The sequence below is a fragment of the Euleptes europaea genome, chromosome 7 (assembly GCF_029931775.1).
Source record: "Euleptes europaea isolate rEulEur1 chromosome 7, rEulEur1.hap1, whole genome shotgun sequence".
NCBI classification, from domain to species: Eukaryota; Metazoa; Chordata; class Lepidosauria; order Squamata; family Sphaerodactylidae; genus Euleptes; species Euleptes europaea.
Genome location: NC_079318.1, coordinates 80298772 through 80322903, shown reverse-complemented (window position 1 = coordinate 80322903; position 24132 = coordinate 80298772). Strand labels below are relative to the sequence as shown.

Here is a 24132-nt window from a genome sequence, read left to right as displayed (position 1 = left end):
GCAGACACATGCGGGCCATTCTGATTTTGTACCAGGTAGCTCCAATGCCTGCATCCTTCCAAAGCCAACATGTTCACACAGTGCTTTGCTAAGGATTTAAAACCGATTCACGTCTTTGTGTAGCTCCGTGTTAACAAAAGAGCTTTCACACTTCTTCCTAGCGAACAAGCCCGGGGGTGGGGGTGGGGGATGCTAGACACTGTTATAATATGGCAATAAATGAAACGTAGGCACTGAAAAATATTATGAGCTGGATTTGACCCATAGGCCACTACTGGTTAAGTCCTCACCTAAATAAAAAAATGTCCAGTGGCACCTTAAAAAGACCAACTTTTATTCCAGCATGAGCTTTCATGTGTCAGAGCTCATTTCTTCAGATGCTCTGCCTCACGAAAGCTCATGCTGGAATAAAAGCTGTTAGCCTTTATGGTGCCGCTGGACTTCTGTCTTATTTTGCTGCAATAGACTGATATGCCTGTGGCGAGAATTATTTTATATTAAACATTGGTTTGGCTTAAGAAGAACCAATTTTATTAATCTGTAGCTTATTAATCTGTAGCTTAGAAGCCATATGAAGACCTGACTTTTAGCTGACCCCAGCTCCAATTAGGATCTTGACCCTAAAGGGCATAGGAGATTGCATTGCTAGGAGCTAGTCACCCAAAGCACATTAAGTGCTCCAAGTCATGCTTAGAGTAACAAGGTCATTTAAACAGGCAGCAAGATTTTCTGCTTACGAATGAAGGAAATTGTTTTTGTACACTGGGTGATGGGTGGAACAGGCAGTTTATCAGAGACCTGTGTAGAAGATTCTTGTATGTATTTTGCATGACCAGAAGGGCATGCCCTTGGCACAAAAGGAATTGCATATAACCGTTTTCCACACCCTCGCCATTTTAATATTAGTTCCACTGAACCCTGAATCTTGCCTTATTGAAATAACGGTTTGCAACAAGCTCTAGGCCTCTGGAAATGCTCCTGGCCAAAAGTTCACTAACTATATGATGACCTCCTTACCTCAGTAACCTTAAAGGGATTAGCTTCGAGTAATCCACTTATCCTATGTAACAAGACAGCCAATGTTTGCTGTAAAGATGCTGTCTCCAAGATAGAATGTATCATTGTCTCTCTTTCTTTTTTGATCTCATTAATCTTGGTATACCTTGCTTAAATTCCATTGTCTAAAGTATTGATCAACCTTGCTATTCATTATGTGTCTTTCATAATAAAAACCTGAGAGCTCCACTCAGATGGCAGAGCTGGTTCTCTCACCAATCAAAATACACTTGTGTGTGTTTTCCCTTCAGACCTGGACATGGAAAACTTATTTTGGAACAGGATATTTCCAAAAAACCTATAGCCATGATTTGTGAAAATCATCTCCTGAAGAATTTGGGAGGAGGGGGTCGTTTGAAACCCTCTCTCACTGTTTAGGCTATAAAAAGCTAGTCCAGTTGTCCAGTCGGCGTCCTTCCCAGGGAGAGACCACTCTCTTCTTTGGAACGACCTCAGAGCGCTCTGATTAATTGTTTGTTTGTCTGTCAAATTGTATGTGGGTCTGTAAAATTTTGTCTTATATATTTAGTCAAGTATTATTTTTCTCTTTGCCTTATAACTCTTTGTAAGTTCAAATAAACCTATATTCTTTACTGTTATATGTCTGAGTAGTCTAAGAGTACAAGGTATGTCTTTCCTATCACATTCTCTGGTCCTCGCTTTTGGTGAGTAAAGCAGGCAGAGAAATTCCAATTATAAAAAGAACCGAGAAAAGGGAGAAGCAGGGAAAATTCTCCCATCAATGCCTACCCCTAGGGATAAATCAAAACAGGCAGAGAACATCTGTGCTATGAACCTTCACCTGGAGTTTTATGGGACACCCAAACCTTGCTTTCTATTTACACTTCAAAACAAGACACTGTCCCTTGCCAATTCTAGGCCTCTTTTTGAATCAAGATTTCACTCCCCTTGCTTCTTTCCATCTAAACTCTGAATATTTTACTGCTCTTGATGCACCCTACAAAGCCATCCCTGGGCGATGCAGAAATGGTTTCGCTTCTGGACTTCCACCGGTTCAAACTTCAGTGAGGAAAATTATACCAGGAGCCCAAGATGTGCTGGCCTACGACCGTAACAACAATAAACTAAACTAAACTAACAGGAGCCCAAGGGCACTGCTTTGCTCATTCATTTGTTCAGAACTGGGAAAAGCTGCCATAGGATTTGCCTTTGTCTTGAAGACAATTTACTTTTCATTCAAGTAGGGCACGTTTCTAGTTCTGTGGTTACAATAAAAGTGTTTATAACTGCGATGGCTCAGTAATAAAACAAGCAAACAAACACACACACACACAGGTGAGTGGGTGAGGTTTTGGGTTGCCACAGATGGGAAGGAGTGCCGCCTCCATCCCTTATTTTAACACTGACTTCATTATACACATCGTTAGCCCTTCCCTGCCCAGAGTCATCCTTCATCACTGCACTCCACATAGCAGTTTGTGCGTTAGAAAACAATACTTCCTCAGCTGGAAAGCAAAGAGAAAAGTCCGAGATGGAGATATTTCTCATGAGGTCTCCCAGTCTCACACAAGAGGGAGTAGCCTCAGCCGCCGCCTTCTTCCCTGAGCAAATCATTCCCCCTTCCCGTCTGAAAAATACAGGGCTCTGTCAGAAAATACATTCAGGCTCCTGGTGTAATGAGAAGGTGGCTGGGTCAAACACCCCTCCACACACACACATACACATTTTCCCTTTTTTTGGAAGACTGTTGGGTTGCCCCTCTAGGGAAACATTAGCTGCCATAAAGAGGGGGCCTGCAGCAAAATTGGGGGTGGTGGTGAGGAGAGCTACCAGCCTCTCCTCGAGGCTTCAGGATGAAGAAATGCCAGGCTGCGATGGGATGGACGGTGCCCTTTCAAAGCAAGGCTCTCAGGACGAAGGACAGCCCAGCCCCGCAGGAGAGGCCCAAAGCCAGGAAGAAGGTCATTATGGCACCTGCCAACTCACTCTCGTGCGGCTGCACCTGTCTGAGGAAAGAGAGAGAAGGCATTAGTCTCACGGGAAAGGCCCCACCCTCTCATTCCACACCGGAGAGGAAATCAGTGCTGGAATGGAACCCAAATGAGAGTTATTAAAAATAATGTTCTGCTTTTTGCCATTGAGTCACAGCTGACTGACAGCGACCCCACAGGGTTTTTAAGCCCCTACCTTCAAGGATGGCACACATGGTTCTCCCGTCCTCTGTTTTGTCTTCACAACAACCCCATGAGGCAGTCTACACTGAGGTCATGATTGGCCCAAAGTCTGCCCAATTAGCTTCATGGCAAATGAGTATTTGGACCTGGGTCTCCCCAGATCCTTGTCTGGCATGCTAACCACTAAACCACGCTGGGATAACTAAGCATCAACAACCACACATTAATAAATAAAACTTTCCAAATGCACTGCTGACCAACTCTTTTTAGAATTAATAAAAAGTGGACAGCCTGCCTGAAACAGGAGGGGAGGGGAAAAACTAATATCTGAACCAGCATCCTATTTTGTCAAGTATTATGGTAGTTTTACTGACAGACCCAACTCCAAGCCCCACACATAAAGATCACACAGCTACTGAGCTGACCTTGAGTAAATCAGTCGCCCTCAATCTCTACCTTAGTCAGCACAAAGGGCTGCAAGGAGGACAGAAGGTTTTTAATGCTTCTAATTGCTTATTACAATTTCTGGGGTAGGGGAGGAACAGAGCCGATCAACCTGCTCTGTCCAGAACACTTGGCCACAGCTCAGTTGCTCTGTGCACGATGCTCTGCAAAATATCAGCTGCAAGTCCGCTAATGCTATTTAGTTAGCTTCTGACACTCTCCCTGTTGTGAAGCCTCTGAGTGAATTGCAATAGATTTAAGCTCTTCTGCAGGTTAATATACTGTGGTTATTATAAAAATACATCTTTATTAATCTTGTCTATAAATTTAAGATAGGCAGACAAACCAGTACCTCTGTGTACATGGCAGAATGCAGTCCTTTCCCTACTGAGAACTACAACCTAGAGTCTGATCTGGAGAACTGGGTTTGATTCTCCACTCCTCCACATGAGTGGTGGAGGTAATCTGGTGTACTGAATTTATTTCCCCACTCCTACACATGAAGCCAGCTGGGTGACCTGGGCTAGTCACAGCTCTCTCAGCCCCACCTGCCTCAAAGGGTGTCTGTTGTGGGAAGGGAAGGAGATTGTAAACCGGTTTGGTTGTTCCTTAAGTGGTAGAGAAAGTAGGCTATCAAAACCAACTCTTCTTCTTCTACAACCTGTCCCAGCATTTCCAAGCACATACACAACCCAGTGCCTTTCTTCTTTAAAGGGAAAAAAATAACCATTGAGGCCCCAACGTGCACTTCACGTTTTGTCTCTCCCTAAAAGACTATTCAATTCTTCACTCACCTGGGTGCCAGGCACATGGAGAGGGAGACGAAGTAGCCATTAGAAAGCGAGAAAACAACCATGAAGAGGATGAACCAGGCGTCTTGGTGGAAAAGCACAGGCAGGTAAGAGCGCTGAGGGATGTTGCAGAGCAGGAGCAGCGGGATGAGCAGCAGACGCAGCCCCACCACGGCAGGGAGCAGGGGCAGGTTCTTCTCGGGCTGAGGAGGGCAAACACATTTGGCGCCGATTACTCCTGTCTAATAGGCATCTGTGGCCGCAATTCACTTCTTCAGAAATGGGACAAGAAACAAAGTACAACCCGCCGCAGAGTAATCGCTCCAGTGCAGATCCTGTCCCTGAACAAAGCCATCACTTAACCCCACAGGACTACAGCTGAACATCAAGAAAACAAAAGTAATGACTACAGGAGAATTACTCAACTTTAAGGTTGACAATGAGGAAATTGAAATTGTTCAAGACTTTCTATTCCTTGGCTCCACCATCAACCAAAAGGGAGACTGCAGCCAAGAAATCAGAAGGAGATTGAGACTGGGAAGGCCAGCCATGAAGGAGATAGAAAATATTTTGAAGTGTAAGGATGTGTCACTGGCCATCAAGACTAGATTAATTCATGCCATCATATTCCCTATTACTATGTATGGGTGTGAAAGCTGGACAGTGAAGAAAGCTGATAGGTAGAAAATAGATTCCTTTGAAATGTGGTGTTGGAGGAGAGTGTCACGGATTCCATGGACTGCCAAAAAAACAAATCAGTGGGTTATAGATCAAATCAAGCCTGAACTGACTCTAGAAGCTAAAATGACTAAACTGAGGCTGTTGTATTTTGGTCACGTCATGAGACGACAAGAGTCACTGGAAAAGACAGTCATGCTAGGAAAAGTTGAGGGCAGCAGGAAAAGAGGAAGACCCAACAAGAGATGGATTGACTCAATAAAGGAAGCCACAGCCTTTAACTTGCAAGATCTGAGCAAGGCTGTCAAAGATAGGACATTTTGGAGGACTTTCATTCATAGGGTCGCCATGAGTCGGAAGCGACTTGACGGCACTTAACACACACAAACAACATACATGGCTGTGGTCAGGCATCATCAATCACCATGGTTTGTCCAATAAACTTGAATTAATCTATCCAATGTAAAGTAACACAATCTTGCTTGCGTGTAAAACCCAGTTTTTCTGTCTATCAGTCATGTGTTTATTGTGCATGGCCATAGGCCTTTACAATCTAGACAATATTACAAGTTAAAATATAAAATCCCTTAAAAGTCGTAAGATTAAAATACATCAATTTGGCTCCTTTCCTCATTCAGCGGCTTTCTTTGCCCTAATTTTCCTGGCTGCTAGGCCGTGAAGAGCCATTTTTCGGGAAACAAAAGGGTCGATATCAGAAAACAAGAAAATTAGTTTGTCGGGATTAGATAATGAGTGTAAAACGGAAAGAATATTTACCAGGAACTTATTCCGAGGTTCGATGTAGAGGGCAGGCCAGGAGGTAATGGGGTAGATCTTCCACTGAGCTACCACATATATAGATACATTGAGCCCAGGGTTTTTTCCAAAAGCAACCAGCAAGAAGCTCCGTGGGCATAGTTTGAAATCACAGTGATGTGAGAGCTGCTCTAAGACTATAAGCTGTTATATCTACCAAATAAGAAGCTCTAAAACGATCTTTTTAAAAATCATTTTATACCATGGGGCCAGTTTTTCTGTTTCTTGCCTCCTCTCCCACCTTCCACCAGCTGGGCGGACTCTGTTCCTATAATGCTGTGTATGTGATCAGGTGCTGTGTATGTGATCAGATCCTTCTTGTATTTTATGACCCTTTGAACCCTTTTTATTTACATATCACTTTTCCCCCCTTCTGTACTCTGTGTGTGATGAAATACATTCTCGTCCACATAAGCATCTGCCACAATAAGCCTTTGAAAGGTGCCCTGAGCCTCTTTCCGACTTCTGTTGCAACAGAAGATTACGTCTCTGGGATTTTTGCAGGCTTTTGGCTTACGCTGCCTATTCCAGCCTGAAATGGAACCCAAGTTGGGACTGTGGCTCAGTGGTAGAGCATCTGCTTGGCATGCAGAAGGTCCCAGGTTCAATCCCCGGCATCGCCAGTTAAAGGGACTAGGCAAGTGGGTTATGCAAAAGACCTTTGCCTGAGATCCTGGCAAGCCGCTGCTGGTCTGAGTAGACAATACTGACTTTGATGGACCAAGGGTCTGGTTCAGTATAAGGCAGCTTCATGTGTTCAAGTATGGAAGTTCACTGGGTGCTTGATAAGCATGCACTTTTCTGGGGGAAGGGGCTGTGGCTCAGTGGTGGAGCATCTGCTTGGTGTGCAGAAGGTCCCAGGTTCAATCCCCGGCATCTCCAGTTGAAGGGACTAGGCAAGTAGGTGATGGGAAAGACCTCTGCCTGAGACCCTGGAGAGCTTCCGCCGGTCAGAGTAGACAATACTGACTTTGATGGACCGAGTGTCTGATTCAGCATAAGGCAGCATCATGTGTTCAAGTAGGGAGACGCCAGCCCCACTCACCCACCCTCAGCACCGCTCCATCACTTACCCAGAGAAAATAGGATGTAGCGCTACGGCCTAGCCAGTCCATGACGTTGAAGAGAAGGAAGCAGCAGACCGGTGTGAAGAACTTTCCTGGGTGTGTGGGAAAACAGATGAATCATTAAAACAGGGGAGTGAACCACAATCTTTACATGAAACTGAAATCCAAATCTAATCCGGGAACTGGCTCGCTTAAAGACACGGTTCCCTGAGGAGGAGTCTGGGCCAGCAAAAACAAGCACCTCTATTGGTGCAGGAAACTGTCGCTTCCCAGCATTTAAACAGGTAGATGCAAATCACTAGATAGCAGAGATTTTTCTCCCAGCAAACATGCCTGCTTCCCATGCTTGGCTGTGGGGATGGCATTAATGTGAATACTGCAGAAGACCAAACTACCAGTTAAGCTTTTTAATAAGTCTGCTCGGGGGTAATTAAGCCCCTTTCTGGAGTTGCACATGCATGGGGTACTGCAGGTGGAACTGCACAATGTGGCAAATAAGCCCCCCACCCCCAACTCATTAGAAAATGTAACATGTAGTTTGTTCCATCTCACAGAGAAGGAATCTGTTAGAGGTTGTTAATGGGCCTGTGTGTTCTCTGTGTTTTAATGCCCAGGCATGTTGGATTGTGCAACTTGGATATATTTACGCAAAATATATATATTTGCATCCCTTTGCATATTTCCCTTCCCTCTTTGCAGTTGCCTCATGAACTCTCCCTCCCACTGATTTTTGTCACTTTCGGTCATTTTTTCCTGAAAAGAGCCCAAAGTGGCAAAAACCGTGAGATGAGGAGGAGAAGGCTTCCATTTTTTTCATCCTCACACCTGTTTTATCACACATTTGGCCCTCAGTTAAGGTCTTCGTGTCCCACCAATAGCTTGGAAAACATTAAGAACTAAAGTGAGTAAGCCCTCTGAGCTTTCTGAGGTTACTGCTGAACTTTCTTATCGTTTTCATTTCTGCCATTTTCTACTGTGACTATAATTATCTTTTTACATGTAATGGCTTTTTGTTTGTTACCTCTACACTGGTTTATGAAAATGGAAAGGAAAGGAAATTAGAATTCTTGGCTCTAACCCCTCTGTACCACCCCATTCCTTTGCAGAGACGGGGTTGCAGCTCTCTGGACCAGCCCTCTTCATCCCACCCCCCTCAAAAGGTGCCCATCACTCACTCCAGGTTTTGTTCTCGGATACGCTGGCCACGCTGGCGGTCATGGCAGGAAACACAGACAGGGTGGCAGAGAAGACCAAGACAATACACAGGGCCAGCTGCCAGATCTAAAAGAGAAGGCAAAGTTAGTCCTGGCTCTCACTGAGGGGGCCCACCAGAGTTTGGGCTGCACCACTTCAGATGGCAGAGAAAGGGCCAAACTATATGAGACAGAAGTCCCTGGGTTCACCCCAGGGACGCAGCACCATTTTAAAAAGTGAGCTCCCAGCTGGGATCTCCTTTAAACTGTGCTGCAGGCACCCCTGGTGCCATTTTGGGTTGGAAAAATGGCATGGGGGGGAAGGATAGGACCTCCCCCCGCCTCACACTACAGTGGTCCTGACCAGAATCAGGCCCCCACAGCACAGCTGAAAGGAGTTCCTGGCTGGGCGCTCACTTTTGAAAATGGCTGTGCATCTCAGGAGTCAACCTGGTGGGGTGCCTATCTCTTATAGTTTTGCACTGGGGCTCCCATAATCTGAGGTTCCTTCATACAGTACCCCTCATACAGGAAACCAGAAAATCAAGCAGAAGGGCAGGGATGGAGGTGGGGAAGTCCCTGCTAGGTAGCTTGCAGCAGCTGAATAAGATGCAGCCAAGTTTGTTCTCCTCTGCTCACTGGTACTTAAGGCCTGGGTTGGCTAGAAGCTTGGGCCAATGGAAAAGACCCAAAGGACTTGTGCCTGGAGTTGGACACAAGATCTGCTGAAAAAAAGAGGGACAGTAACTTTTTAAAAATTGTACATTACTTGGGGTCCCTATTGGGCAGAGAAGTGGGATATAAAAAGTAATAAAAGGGCTCTTACCCAGACAACATGGCATTTTGAAAATATATATATATTTATACCCCGCTTTTCTTCCCAGTGGAGATTCAACATCTTTCTTCTCTTCTGCACTTTACCTCAACCACCCTGTGAGGTACAGTTAAGTTGAGAGAGAAAGCGTGATTGGCCCAAAGTCACCCAAGTGAGCCTCCAGGGTAGAGTGGGGATTCAAACTCGGTTCTCCCAGATCCTAGTAGAACATCCTAACCACTGCACCACACTGGTACTTTTCTGAGAATTGTTTTTCTATGGAGGAGCCATCAAATTATATAAGCCCATACCTGCTGTGTGAAACGGTGTACCAAGATAGAGGCTTACTAAGTTGGAGACACCTAGAAAGAGCCCTACCCAAGCAAAATGCTTCATTCTAGCCCCACCTTCACCAACCCAAGAAAGAATCTGTTCGACGTTTCAGCTGAGTAACATCCAGGCAGTGAGGCCCAGGTCTGGAAGCTATCGAATCTGCAACAAGGGTTCCCTTGTCCCAATATAGTTTTGGGAACAGATTCCATTTTGGTGGCAACTAACTGATGCAGGAGTGAAGCAATTTCCTCATCTATGATAAGACAGCTTTCAAACATGAACGGGAAGTTGTGGCTGGGAGATAATATTTTTATTTTCTCTGCAATTATACTTCCTGGCTAATGGGAAATGCACTGAGTGCTACCTGGCTGCTGGAGTACAGGCAGCATTCAGTGGTCTTCAACCTTTCCAGACCACTGAGCAGCAAGAACGTGTCTTCAGAGTCATGTGGCAGAAAGAAGAAGCACAGCTAGACCAGTGTCACGGCCAGCACTGTGAGCAGCAGACTGCCAGGAAACACCAGCTGAGCACCCAGAGGTGTACCATAGTGAGGAACAAGCCAAGGGTCAGAACCATGGAAGAATCTTCTCTACAGTTGAGTGACCTCGCCTCCCTGTCCTGTTATAACAGGCATAAGCCATCCGCAGCAGGAGAAACTGATCTTGCTTCCCAGGAGGCTGTTTCCCCTCCCACGAGGCACCCAGTTTCCCACCATGTCCCAAGTTGCTCCCCTCAATTCCTACCTTACTAAGCACACCAACCAATGATGGCTTGGGGGTGGCCAGCCCAGCCCCGTTTGTTGCGTTCATCACTTTGGGGGAATTCTTGACTTCTATCTGCTCCGGAGCGGAGATCTTTCCATTGCTCACGTGTAGTGGCTCTTCTTGGGAGCTGTGCAGCACAGCAGTGGCATCCTCCTCTGGAGACACAAAGGCAGAGAAAGTTCCTATGATCAGGGCAGGCTTTCAGGACATGTCCCCTCCCCCATATCACCACCGGCCTCTCTTTAGCTGCCAGTCTGATGCACAGACTGGGCACCAAGGTACGTCTCACTTTGTAAGACAAATTCAGAAATATTAACTGGGTGCCTGCCTTGCCTGGCTTCAGCCTGCCTGCTTACAACATCCCTGCCTTATTCACCCTGCCCAAACCCATTTTTCCCTCTACTGTGCTCTGACCCAGATGGCCCAGGCTAGCCAAATCTCATCAGCTCTCAGAAATTAGGCAGGGTCAGCTTTGACTACTACTTAAAACATAAGAACATAAGAAAGGCTGTGCCGGATCAGACCAAGGTCCTTGAAGTCCAGAAGTCTATTCACACAGCGGCCAACCAGGTGCCTCTAGGAAGCCCACAAACAAGATGACTGCAGCAGCATTATCCTGCCTGTGTTCCACAGCCCCTAATATAATAGGCATGCTCCTCTGATCCTGGAGAGAATAGGTGTGCATCATGACTAGTATCCATTTTTACTAGTAAATTTTTTCCCTTTTAAAGAAAAACTTGCATCTTTCAAATAGTATATTTCAAGAGTCCCCAACGTGGTGCCTACCAACTCCTTTCCTGGTGCCTGCCAAGTGTTTTTAGAAAGTGGGTGGGGCCAGGTGAGGCTTTTGCCCAGCAGAGCTTCTGATTGGCCATGCAGATTTTTTAAAATGTTGCCTTGGCGACAGCTCCTGCTGTGACTGAAGGCATGCTACAGCAGCCATTTCTATGGCTGGCTCCGCCTCCTGCAACAGCCATTTTGTGTCTTCGCCCGCCACCCGGTGTCAGAAATCCAAAGGCGCTCACAAGCTCAAAAAGGTTGGGGACCTCTGGACTATTTGTAACACGGAATCATTGCAAGTCAACTTTGCAGCCTCTTTCTACGGCCCAAAACAGGTTAAAATCTAAACAAATACAAATGAAAAAGATAGGTGCTGCCGCTGGGGACTGACTGGTACACAGCTAGGGTTGCCAGCTCCAAGGTGGGAAATGCCTGGACATTTTGCGGGTGGAGCCTGAGGAGGGCAGGGTTTGGAGAGGGAATGCCATACAGTCCAATTGCCAAAGCGGCCATTTTCTCCAGGGGAACTGATCTCTGTCGCCTGGAGATCAGTTGTAATAGATCTCCAGCCACCACCTGGAGGTTGGCAACACCATACACAGCAGCAGAGCATGTCAGCAAAGGGGAAGCCAATTATGGCCACTTGCAGAAGAAAGACCTTTTATATTTGTCCAGCGTCCAAAGCAAACAGAGGAGGGGCTTCTACATAAAGGTAACAGGGGCATCAACCCCCTCCCCCGTGAACATTTCAAAGCGAAGTCCCGCAATCCCGTTTCCTCTTTCCTTTGATGGTGCCCACCTGGGGGGAGAAGCCCAGCCTGGGTCTCCAGTTCGTAACCTGGATCTTCCTGGTTTTTCTTCTCCAAGTAATGACGGGCAAAGGCCTGCAAGGAAGGAAGGACATTAGGCAACCGCCGCCAGGCTACATGCTTTCTTTCACCCCCTTCACCTCTCCACAATCTGGTGATACGTTACACATACAACATGGACCATGCATGTGTGTGGGGTCTGTGCAGGCAGGCAGTGGGTCCTCATTATCTGCACACTTCCGATTGCACCTTAAATGGAGAGTTAGTGTGTGTGTGGGGGGTACCCAGGGTAATAACAGCAGCAATGGTGACATTTGCACAGGAACACAGGAATGAAATTCCTCCTCAGCCACAAAGCTGACCCACCTTGCAGGATTGTAGTGAGCATAAAATGGGATGGTAGAAAAGGGCAAGAGTCCAGTAGCACCTTAAAGACTAACAAAAATATTTTCTGGTAGGGTATGAGCTTTCATGAGCCACAGCTCACTTCTTCAAATACAGCTAGAATGTCTAGAATGATTCTAGCTGTATCTGAAGAAGTGAGCTGTGGCTCACAAAAGCTCATACCCTACCAGAAAATATTTTTGTTAGTCTTTAAGGTGCTACTGGACTCTTGCCCTTTTCTACTACTGCAGACTAACACGGCTACCCACTGTGAATAAAATGGGATGGTTTGAACTTTTTAGTGTTAGAAAAAACGAAGCCAGTTCAAAAGTGGCCTGCTTAAGGTTCCCAGATACCATCAGGGCCCTAGACAAACCGCCCTTTCTGCTCCCCGTTATTGCAATAAAGGATTTTTACTTCCAAACTACTAAGGTGTGCCTCTCGTCCGTCTAGGGCCCTGATGGTATCTGGGAACCCTTAAGCAGGCCACTTTTGAACTGGCTTCATTTTTTCTCACAATAGGAAGGGAGAAGATGCAAACCTGAGAACCCAGGGGTGGGAAAAGACAGAAGCAACAGTAAAACCGAGCGAATCAACAGGTTTGCCCGCTATAAAATACTCGCGCACATTAAAATTGCTCCCTGCCAGCTTCGGTGCAGTCATTCAAAGCTGACTCAAGTGCGAGAGGGTTTCCAGAACGCACTGAATCTCCTGACATGGCTGCTCAAATGGGGCCCCCTTGAGCAACTAGAAGATAGAACTATTTAAGTTCATTGCTCTGCCCCTTCCAACAACACACTTATTCCCTCTCCCAAGGGTTCTCAGAAAGCCACACGCTCACACCAATCTCATTTCAGTGCCAGTTCCTGTCCCCAAACTCAAACAGAAGAAGAGTTGGTTTTTATATGCTGACTTTCTCTGCCAATTAAGGGAGAATGAAACCGGCTTACAATCACCTTCCCTTCCTCTCCCCACAACAGATACCCTGTGAGGTAGGTGAGGCTGAGAGAGAATGACTTGCCCAAGGTCAGCCAGCTGGCTTCGTGTGTAGGAGTGAGGAATCAAACCCGGTTCTCCAGATCAGACTCCACCACTCCAAACCACCGTTCTTAACCACTACACTACGCTGGCTCTCAGAGAAACCCACACCCTCTCATATTTTGCACAATGACCCCCTCCCCAAGCTGGCTGTTGCGCATCCTACATGAAGCAGGGTGATTTAGCAAATGCAAGCCAACGCTACTGGCTTGCATGCACCAATTCACACAGCAGAACCAGAGCTTCGGATTTCAGCACTGGGGCTATTTTAGCATGTGTGCCTGTGTACTCACACGCATGCAAAGGAGTGCCAAACTTTGCACATCTTACCAAACTACAGAGCTGGCCCTACCGTTCAGCAGAAGCAGGCCCTCGGACAGCAAATTTGGAGTGGCATGAAAGGGCAGAAGTCTGACTGTGGTTTAATTTAATACCATGTATATTTTTTTTCTTTACTTGGATCCAGGAAACAGCATTTGAGTTTTCCACCTCAAGGACCCCAGACATCTGGGGCCAGTCCTTTGGCACTCATGCACCTCCTAGGACGAGGCCACGAATCCCTTCCTCCCAAGCAAACTGCCCCCCCTCCTTATAGCTGGGAAGGCTTCGCCTCACCTTGTGGGGTAGCACGAGGTAACAGATGATCGAGATGAGTGTCCCAAAGCAGGGAGTGATGAAATAGCTCAAAGCAGAAGTCTGAGCATCGACACCACCTGAAAGGCCAGAGGAAAAGGGGTGGGGGTGCACAGACACCAGACGCCCGTCTCCCGCCCGCGTGCCCTCTCTGGCCTGGTGGGCGAACCCTTTCAAGGAGCAGAGCATTTAGTCAAAGCTACAACTTGCTCTCATTGTCCTATTAGAAAAACAGACCGAGGAATGGGTCATCATCTGACTGTTGCCTTTGAGGCTCACCCAGCCATCAGACGACGCTATGGAATGTTCACAAATATTCTAACCGTTCAGGGTGGGTTGGCTCTGACAGTTTGCTGATGAGTGGGTCATCTCTGGTATGGAATCTGGATGGCAGAACAGACTCACAGGGACCTTGGCTGGGGCGAAAAGGAGGAACAAAGGCATGAGGGTTGAGCAGGTAGGGAGCTTACTCAACTGGTAGCACAGTGAGAGAAGAGCTGCACAGGTGGAGGCGGTAAAGATCCAAGTGGAGGGGGGGAAGAGGTAAAAGGAATGGAACAATCCAAGCAGGAAGGGGGACTGCAGGAAAAGTTACACACATTCAGGGCCTAGGGACAAGGGTGCCTATTTGCTCTTAGCAGGAACGGATAGTCAAGGGAGACAAGGAGGCCAGGAGAATGGGTAGGGGTCACTTTGAAGGAAGCCATGGCATCTTGGACTGCACAATGGGCCTCTAGTTCTTGATCCATCAAACTGAGACCGATGTTCCAGGGCTTTCCGTCACTGGCCCAGCACCAGATGCCCCGCTCCCAAGGTACTCACTGGCCATGGACAGCAACATTGCGATGGCGGCGAACGTTCCTGCCATGCCCTGGCCGCTCAGGAAGAGGGTGCTGAAGCTCTGCGGGAAGGACCCCAGCTGCCCAAAGAGGCTGCCTTGCAGGACGGCACAGAAGGCTGGCGCAAGGGGGAGAAAAAGACCACCAATCAAAACGTCAACCGTAATTAGGTCCTTGCTGTTTGTGTTGCCATGGAAAAGCAGTGCAGGAAATTGAAGACCACAGATGAAAACTGTCCCCTTCAGTGAACACATGAAGCTGCCCAATACTGAACCAGACCCTCAGTCCATCAAAGTCAGTATTGTCTACTCAGACCGTCAGCGGCTTTCCAGGGTTTCAGGCAGAGGTCTTTCGCACCACCTTCGTGCCTAGTCTCTTTAACTGGAGATGCCAGGGATTGAACCTGGGGCCTTCTGCATGCCAAGCAGATGCTGTACCACTGAGCCACAGCCCTTCCCCAATCAAGTGTTCATTATCCACTCTCTTTAGAAAGATTAGAGTGCCAGGAAAGAGACTCCAGAGTAAACTGTGCCCCTGTTTGGTTTGGCTGATCTGAGAAATCTCTGAATGTTCAGAATTCTTAATTTAGTATTAACATAGTTGACAAGAGTGTGTTACTCAACAAGCATTATATTGTTAGCCGGCCATTAGCCCAGCCTGGCGATTGAGGGTGGGATATAAAAAAACAAACAAAGTTTAAAAATAACAACAACAGGGCAGGATTCAAGCCTTCCTGTAAGCCCATTCCCATGAGATAGGGGGTGGGGAGATGGGCATGCTTGATACCTATTTACTTGGCAGTAAAGGAAATGCACTCTGCACATGCTCGCAGGCATGTTGTTCACTCGCACGCCCCGCGACTGAACCCAAACTCTGAATGCAGGTTCCACAATTGGATCCGCCCACCCACTGCCGATCACGCAGCCCACCCAACCCCTGACAACAGAACTGCATGACAAGTGCTGCAGAAACTGCTGCACATTATTTATTATGTAAGGGAAAGCTGTGCCTACTGAATTTATTCTCGGCATGTAGCTGTTAAAGACCAGGAGGGAGGGCAGCAGCTTTATCACTGAGCAACCGCACCGCATCAGGAACAAAGGAAAACTCTACCCACGGCAGCTGGAAGATAGCATGGCCTCTTAAACCAAGCCAATAACTGAGTGGTGAATCAGAATCTCCCCAAATTCGAATCTTGCCTCTGCCATGAATCTGCAATTATGGGGAGGGGGATTCTACCTTCAAAGGTTGTTGTGCAAAGCATTCTACAAACGCTCAGGAAATGTTATGTTTAGCACATGTTCTAAGGTTTGGATTGCTTCCCAAGGTGTTCCCTGTGACAGACATCCAGGAGTCTGGTTACCGACGGCAACAGAAGTCTCCTGCTGCTGCTCTAGCTGGGCTGGAGGGAGAGGGAGAGATAGACCCCAGATCACTCACTCACAGTTAATGAACCAGACACTCGCCATGGTGATGGAGAAAAAGCTCTGGGGTGGCATCTCCACCCAGACGAGGGTAGCTGTTAGCGAGAAGAGAAACAGGATCCCAAAGAGGCTGCCCAGAACGCGCACTTTGTCTGGAATGCTGGGGGGGGGGGAGGAGAGAAGAGACAAGAAAGAATTGCAACACTTCAAAAATCGTTTGCTGTTAAGTCACATCTGATTTATGGCAACCTCTTTAGATGGTATGAATTCAGTCAGGGAACAGAGGAGAGGCTGGCCCTGCCTCCACCTCTTCCAGTTAAACTGGGAGCCAGCATGGTGCAGTGGTTAAGAACAGTGGTTTGGAGTGGTGGACTCTGATCTGGAGAACCGGGTTTGATTCCCCACTCCTCCACATGAGTGGCAGAGGCCAATCTGGTGAACTGGGTTTGTTTCCCCACTCCTACACACGAAGCCAGTTGGGTGACCTTGGGCTAGTCACACTCTCTCAGCCCCACCTACCTCACAGGGTGTCTGTTGTGGGGAGGGGAAGGGAAGGTGATTGTAAGCCAGTTTGATTCTTCCTTAAGTGGTAGAGGAAGTCGGCATATAAAAACCAACTCTTCTTCTAATCATGATTGCTGGCTCATGAGCATAGCACCTATGTGCATAGGGCTGTACATGCCATTCCTCTTTATTAGCAATGCTGCTTTTTCAAGCATTCCTGATCATGGGGATGGCATCTACATGTGTATTTTGTGCGTAGATGCCTTGGTCATGAGTTAACAATCACACGTAGGTGGGGCCAGTGCACATGCCCCCTCCCCCCTGTATGTATGTTAACATGCACATGAGTCACACGTAGAGAGCTTTATGCGACTTACTACTACCGTGACCTTTACTGTTTGTCCTCCTCCCCCATACGCACCCCCATGTTTCCTGTTACCCACAAACATCAAAACACAAAGCTCAAAGGGACTGTATGAACAGATAACAGATATGAGCTGGGATGGGAGAGTCCAGACTTCAAGCCCCACTGCAAATTTCTGAGCATTCAGGACATTTTTGTAATTTTTACAGCTCTACCAGTTAAGCTGATCTTCTGTGATCCACCAGCAAAGGTTCTGGGAGACCTAGGTTCAAATTATACTTCTGCTACAGACTCATTCTCTCCAGTCTCAGAGCAGCATGCCTATTATATTAGGTGCTGTGGAACACAGGCAGGACAATGCTCCTGCAGTCATCTTGCTTGTGGGCTTCCTAGAGCCACCTGGATGGCCACTGTGGGAACAGACTGCTGGACTTGATGGACCTTGGTCTGATCCAGCATGGCCTTTCTTATGTTCATCGCACGGCTTTCGCCAAACACCTCATTTTGCCCTTTGTACAATGGAAAGGGTAATTGTTATAGCGGAAGCCTGAAAACAAACACAGTCCAGACTTTACAACTGTGGTTCATTTATATGGGAGCTTAACTCGGCAGGGCAAGTGTGTTTGTAGAGAACAAAGTGGGAGAGGCAGACCTGGAGGAAAACAGAATGTGTGGCTGGAGAAAGAAGAGTGGGAAGCCGACCGAGAAGTGGGAACGCGAGCTGAGATTAAGTAGCCTGACCATGGCTGTTCTCACCATTGGTAGAGGAGGGAGTTGAGCAGAGTGAAAAGAAGCAAAGGCAGCTGGGAGAGCAGAGCCAGCCAGTTGCTGAAGTTGAAGTCGTCGGTGCAGGGGGCTGTGGGTTCAAGGCCAGGGATGGTCCCATTCTCATTCTCTTCAACAGCAGAGAAGTTGCCCACGATAAGCCGAGACTGGAAATACTGTGGAGAGGGTCATAATTGGCAGGGTGGTTACATTTACACACACACACACACACTCAAAAGAGAACAACTGCAGCTCACACTTGCCCAAGAACCGGTCCCTTGAAACCCAGGATAAATGTGATTAAAGGGGGGGGATCTGCTTATGCCCAGAGGCACTTCATCCTTACTTTGCCATAGATTCCAGAGCAGTGTGGCATGCAAAATAAGGTCAGGGCTTGACTCCTTGGGATGTTCAGCTCAACACATGCTCTAGCTGTATTCCTTTGCCCCTAGAACAGTGCTCATGTAAAGGAGCTTTAAAATGAATCAGACCATTGATCTATCCAGGTCAGTATTGTCTGACTGGCAGCTGCTCTCCAAGGTCTCAGGCAGAGGTCTTCCACAACACCTACTACAGCCAGCATGGTGTAGTCATTAAGAACAGTGGTTTGGAGTGGTGGAGTCTGATCTGGAGAACTGGGTTTGGTTCCCCGTTCCTCCACATGAGCAGCGGACTCTAATCTGGTGAACTGGGTTGGTTTCCCCTCTCCTACCCATGAAGCCAGCTGGGTGACCTTGGGCTTGTCACAGTTCTCTTAGACCTCTTTCAGCCCACCTACCTTACAGGGTGTCTGTTGTGGGCAGGGGAAGGGAAGGTGATTGTAAGCCAGCTTGATTCTTCCTTAAGTGGTAGAGAAAGTCAGCATATAAAAGCCAACTTCTTCTTCTTCTACTACCTAATCCTTTTTTCAAAAAAACTAGAGATGTCCGGGAGTGAATCTGGGACCTTCTGCATGCAAATCAGATGCAGTGCCACTGAGGAACAGCCCCGCCTCTCCTCAAGTTCCTTTGGAACACAGCCACAATTAGGGATTTTGGCAGGATCTCTGGACAACTTGCTACCAAACAAAACAGAGAAGCAAAGGAATGTAAGCAACAAAACAGGCCAATTTTAGAAAACCTCAGAAAAGCAGAGTTTAAATAAACAGGATTGCCCATATTTTCAATGTGCCTCTAACTTAAAATTTCCTAGTTGCCAGTTTATGCATTCCAAAAAAGATCCATAAAAGGGCAGGGTTTATAACAAATCAAGAATGAGTCAACAACCCACAAGCTGATCAAACTGAATCTAGTCCCGCTGGGCATTTCTGTAGGCCCATCAGCGACTTCCTTAACCTCTTGTTAACGCTTGCCTGGGAAGGCGTAAGAACATGCAGTATTTTCCTTCTGTGCTCTCCGCAGCCATTCCACCAGATATGTGCTGAGTATCATGATTGAAACTTAATTCCCAGGCACTCGTGGGCCAAATTCGGATTGGAACTGCTACACGTGGAGAGAGAGGGCTTAAGCCTCCCCACTCCATGTCATAATCCTAACCCAAAACAGCCCTGGGGAGTCATTATCTGCCTCTTTGGAGAGGTTTCCCTCAATGGAGAAAACAGAAGTTCTCTGAGGCCACTTCAGGGCAGGAAAATGGCTAAGGGAGAGAGCCAGCGTGGTGCAGTGGTTAAGAGTGGTGGTCTGGAGTGGGGGACTCTGATCTGGAGAACCAGGGTCGATTCCCCACTCTTCCACATGAGCGGTGGAGGCTAATCTGGTGAACTGGATTTGTTTCTCTAGTCCTACACATGAAGCCAGCTGGGTGACCTTGGGCTAGCCACAGTCTCTCAGCCCCACCTACCTCACAGGGTGTCTGTTGTGGGGAGGGGAAGGTAAGGTGATTGTAAGCCAGTTTGATTCTTCCTTAATGGTGTAGAAAGACGGCATATAAAAACCACCTCTTCTTCTACATTTAGAGCCTCCCCATGCTAAGGTGAAGTCAAGGGTTCATCCAACACAGCAATCTGTGGAAGTGCAGAGTAGGGCCCTGGCTTGCTTCAGGATTTTAAGACAAAAATTATGGTCGATGCAGACAGAGGAACAAAACTGGACTGAATCTGAGTAGGGGCAGGGCCCAGGAAAACAACTCCCCATCTTTGTTGCCCAGAAATGTGTTCTTAGTAAAACACTCACCGGAATAGCTGTGATGAAGAAGTTCCAAGGAAGGAGAGTCCCCAGGCCAAGGAGGAAGAAAATTATTGCCACGCAATGAAAACTGGAGATGGGAGGAGAGGGCACAGCAGTTAAAAGGATTTCAGGCCTTGGCTGGTGTTGCGTTGTAATGATGTCACTTCTTTTTTCTTGATGAGTTTGCAAGTCAGTGTCACTTCTTTTTTCTTGATGAGTTTGCAAGCTGACTAAGAGATTACACTCCTGTGGCTTAGAACTGCCTTTATCTTGGACAGTTAGTTGGAACAGTTACAGAAAAATACTTGATTAATTGCTTTTTAAACATTGTGACTGGCCTTCTTATCTTGCTATATTAGTGATTGGCCATTTGCATTTATGATACTTATCTCTTATTTAGTGGTAACCAATCGGATATCTAGAAATAACCACATGATTGTGATCAATCTAACTTAGAGAAAGATAAGACTGACATTTTTCTATAAATATGCATTCTTGTGACAAGCAAATCAGATTTCTCGGGCTGGAAGTCTTAGAAGAAGAAGAAAATGTGAGGTCATTTGGTGAGATTTTGGGTAACCTGGGCTTTTTTGATAATCCCTAAAAGCAGTGAGACAAAAGCTGAAACCTAACTTGTTTTAAAACTCTCATAAACTATAATATGATTAAACAATGCTAGGAACGCTGATAATTTTACCATTCATTTCCACAGTAATTTTGGAGTTAATTCTTTTGAGCCTTCCCCCCCCCCCCCGTCTTGCTCAATAAAAGTAATCTTTTCCTAGTTCAACAAAAGATAAAAGTTTATGCAAGCGTCCTGTTTATGCTGGCTAAGAGTTCAAAAGAATGGACTCACTCCCTTGATTCTGCATGATCAGAGTTAGAGGCAGAAACGTTTCTCTAAGGTGATAAACCCCTGAGATTCTCCTGACTAATCAGGTTTTGCACCGGCACAGGCTTCAAAACTGCCTAGTGCAGAGTCTTCAATAGGGCACGGAAGGCAATCTCTTGCACCATTGGGGAGATGCATAAGCTCAACCACAGACTTCATTAGCGTATTACATGTATACACCGTGTCTGACAGCACAAAATCACAACAAAACCCTAATACTGAAATGATAGTTCTATTCTTTTTTTAAAAAAAATTTTTTTACAGAATAAAAAGAGGGAAATAGGGAAATAGAAAAGTAAAAATTAGGACAGTCTCATGTTCCGTGACCAGGTTCATTCATATCCCATCTCTTACCCTCCATATCAAACTTAAAACTTTATAAAACAAAAAGCATTAATAATACTTATGTTCATTATCTACTCCTTTGGCTTTTACATCATCTTTGCATCTACTTTATCTTTGCATCTTATTCATCAAAACTTACAATTTTAATGTAGTTGATAAATACTATTACACTCTATTATAGTTAAGAATAAGTTAGCTTTATGTATTTGTCATCACCCCTGATTAACATAATCTTTGTTTAATCCAATCAAGTTTATACATTTTATCACCCGTATCTGTCATGAAATGGTTGCCATCTTTGATTATAGTCCTCAATCATCCTTTTTTGTACTAGACTCGAAAGTCTTGCCATGTTCGCGAATTCATGAATTTTAGTGATCACTAGAATGGACGACAGTTCTGTTCTTAAAGCTAAAACAGTGGTATGTATCCTACAGTCTACTTCTGTTAAAGCTTTCACTGGAAGGGTTTTTTAAAAGCTGCAGAAAAATGTTGCGAAAGAAAAAACCTCATTGCATTCAACGGCCTGTTTCCGCTTCTGCAAAGCGCAGCATTAGAGACAGAATGTTATATATGTCTGGGCATTCATTTTAATTTATAACTTATTAGTGCAGTTAAAGAATGCATTTTCAAAGCAGGAGATGGTAAGAACCCAGCCACTTGCACAACAACTTTTGCATTAAGACAACATTGATTTATTTTGAGGGGAACTCGTTAATGTTTTCTTGGATACACACCAGGACATAAAACAATTTTTTAAAAATCTCAGGCTCTCCAGCAACCCCAAGAAGAATTTTGCCTTTTAAAAGTCAGAAACGAGCAAACCCAACAGATGTGGCAGCCAGAACAGGGTATCTTTTGAACATGAGGAAGAACTTCCTGACAAGTTAGTGCGGTTCCTCAGTGGAACAGGCTTCCTCAGGAAGTGGTGGGCTCTCCTTCTTTGGATATTTTTAAGCAGAGGCTAGATGGCCATCTGACAGCAAGGCTGATTCTATGACTCACTATGAATTTAAGCAGCTCTTGAGAGACAGGGCAGGAAGGGATGAGCCAATGCTTGGCTCTTGCGGCCCTTTCTCACATGCCCAGGATCATAGAATCATAGAGTTGGAAGGGGCCACCAGGGTCATCTAGTTCAACCCTCTGCACAATGCAGGAATTTCACAACTACCTCCCGCCCACACCCCCAGTGACCCTTACTCCATGCCCAGAAGATGGGCCAAGATGCCCTCCCTCCCATGAACTGCCTAAGGTCATAGAATCAGCCTTGCTGACAGATGGCCATCTAGCCTCTGCTTAAAAACCTCCAGGGAAGGAGAGCTTACCACCACCTAAGGAAGCCTGTTCCACTGAGGAACTGCTCTGACGGTTAGAAAATTCTAACTCTTTTGATATAATTTCAACCCATTGGTTGATAATGATGATCGCCACTTGGAGTCAGGAAGGAATTTTCCTCTAGGCCAGATTGGCCAGGGATCCTGGAGGAGGGGTGGGCATAGAGCACAGGTCACTGGGGGAGTGGGGTGGGGGAGGTAGCTTTGAATTTCCTATATTGTGCAGGGGGTTTGACTAGATGAGCCTTGGGGTACCTTCCAGCTCTATGTTTCTATGAGAAAACACAAGAGAAAATATCCAGGAGGTGTTCATTTAAGTATTCTAAACCATGCCTCTTAGGCCCTTCAAAGGTCAACACCAGGGCTGCTGTCTCATGGAGATAATTCTCTGTGTCGCTTGTGTTGCTGCTGCGAATACAGAGGAATCTGCAGTGGCGATGGAGCATCCGCACAAAGGTTTCTGCACATTTCCCTTGCCTCAATCCTCTGCAACTGCCCCCCCTACACTGCCACTGGAAGAATTTTTTCAGGCTGTTTTAAAATTAGGAACTGCTAAATAGCTATAGCGCTAGAACCATCTATTGCCATAATCTACTAGTTCCCACCTTTATTTAAAAATAAAGTGAGTCTCTAGCCCTTTTCATTATAGAGGTCTAAAGTAAAAAGTGCCCTGACCTGGATGGCCCAGGCTAGCCTGATCTCGTCAGATCTCAGAAGCTAAGCAGGGTCAACCCTGGTTAGTAATTGGATGGGAGACCACCAAGGAATACCAGGATTACTATACAGAGGAAGGCACTGGCAAACCACCTCTGTTAGTCTCTTGCCTTGGAAACCCTACGGGGTCGCCATAAGTTGGCTGCGACTTGACGGCACTTTACACACACACACACACACACACAAATTAAAAAGTACACTCTGCATCTTTCCCCTTATAACTCTATGACAAAAGGGGCTAGGACAAACTTTTTTTTGAAAAAAAGTGAAAGCTGTGAACTAGTAGAGCATAGCAATAGCTTGTTATAACATTATTGTGCTACAGCAATGCATCTCTTTGCAATTTTTTTTTTAAAAGCAACCTTGAAAAGAGCACTCTGGAAAGGCAGCCACAGGTACCAAGTTAAGGAAAACGGCACCAATGTGGGCAGGCCCTGCAAAAATGCACATCTTCCTGTCTACACAGTATCCGAAGGCACTCTGATATTTCCAAAAAGATAATTTTCAAACAAGGTTTGGGAAATATCACAGCAATGTGGGGAAAAACACAAAAGCAGGATAAATATAACACAACGTCATATGGGTACTCCTGAGAACTGTCAGGAAGCCAAGGCTGGGCAAAACGTCTGTGTGGAAACAGCCCAGCACTTGGGAATGGGCCTGGATACAAAATGGTGCTCCATGTAGACCCACAGAGGTAAGCATAATATGATCTTTCTAGCTAGAATCCATCTGGATCAGACACACATCACAAGTATTTTTCAAAGGTGGCCCCACAGACAACACAATGTCCAGCCCACCCTCAAGGTCACCTTTGCAAAGAGAAGGTAATCTGCAACAGATGGCAGGTATGAAAGGGGGGCTTAACCCTTCCCCTAGGGTTGCCAGATCCCCCCCAGCCACCAGCAGGCGGTGGGAGGGCAGAGATGCCAAATCCAGGTTGGGAAACACCTGGAGATCTGGGGATGGAGCCTGGTTGGGGGGACGGACACACAGGGACTTCAGTGGGGTACAATGCCAAAGAGTTTATCCTCCAGAGCATCCATTTTCT

The 24132-nt window shown here is 46.3% G+C and overlaps 1 protein-coding gene across 1 annotated transcript in view; it reads right to left on the bottom strand.

The window, feature by feature from the left end:
* Positions 1-2911: 2911 nt before the first annotated feature.
* The window catches only part of SLC29A2 (solute carrier family 29 member 2), a 41924-nt gene continuing 20703 nt past the window's right edge, over positions 2912-24132 (bottom strand). Inside the window, exons 6-16 of the mRNA XM_056853430.1 lie at positions 19803-19884; positions 17623-17807; positions 16019-16158; positions 14558-14692; positions 13718-13815; positions 11671-11755; positions 10071-10246; positions 8163-8268; positions 6994-7079; positions 4430-4629; positions 2912-3023 (exon numbers count right to left, since the gene is read on the bottom strand). Of these exons, the coding sequence (XP_056709408.1) occupies positions 2912-3023; positions 4430-4629; positions 6994-7079; positions 8163-8268; positions 10071-10246; positions 11671-11755; positions 13718-13815; positions 14558-14692; positions 16019-16158; positions 17623-17807; positions 19803-19884 (1405 nt within the window). The remainder of the gene's footprint in view (positions 3024-4429; positions 4630-6993; positions 7080-8162; positions 8269-10070; positions 10247-11670; positions 11756-13717; positions 13816-14557; positions 14693-16018; positions 16159-17622; positions 17808-19802; positions 19885-24132) is intronic.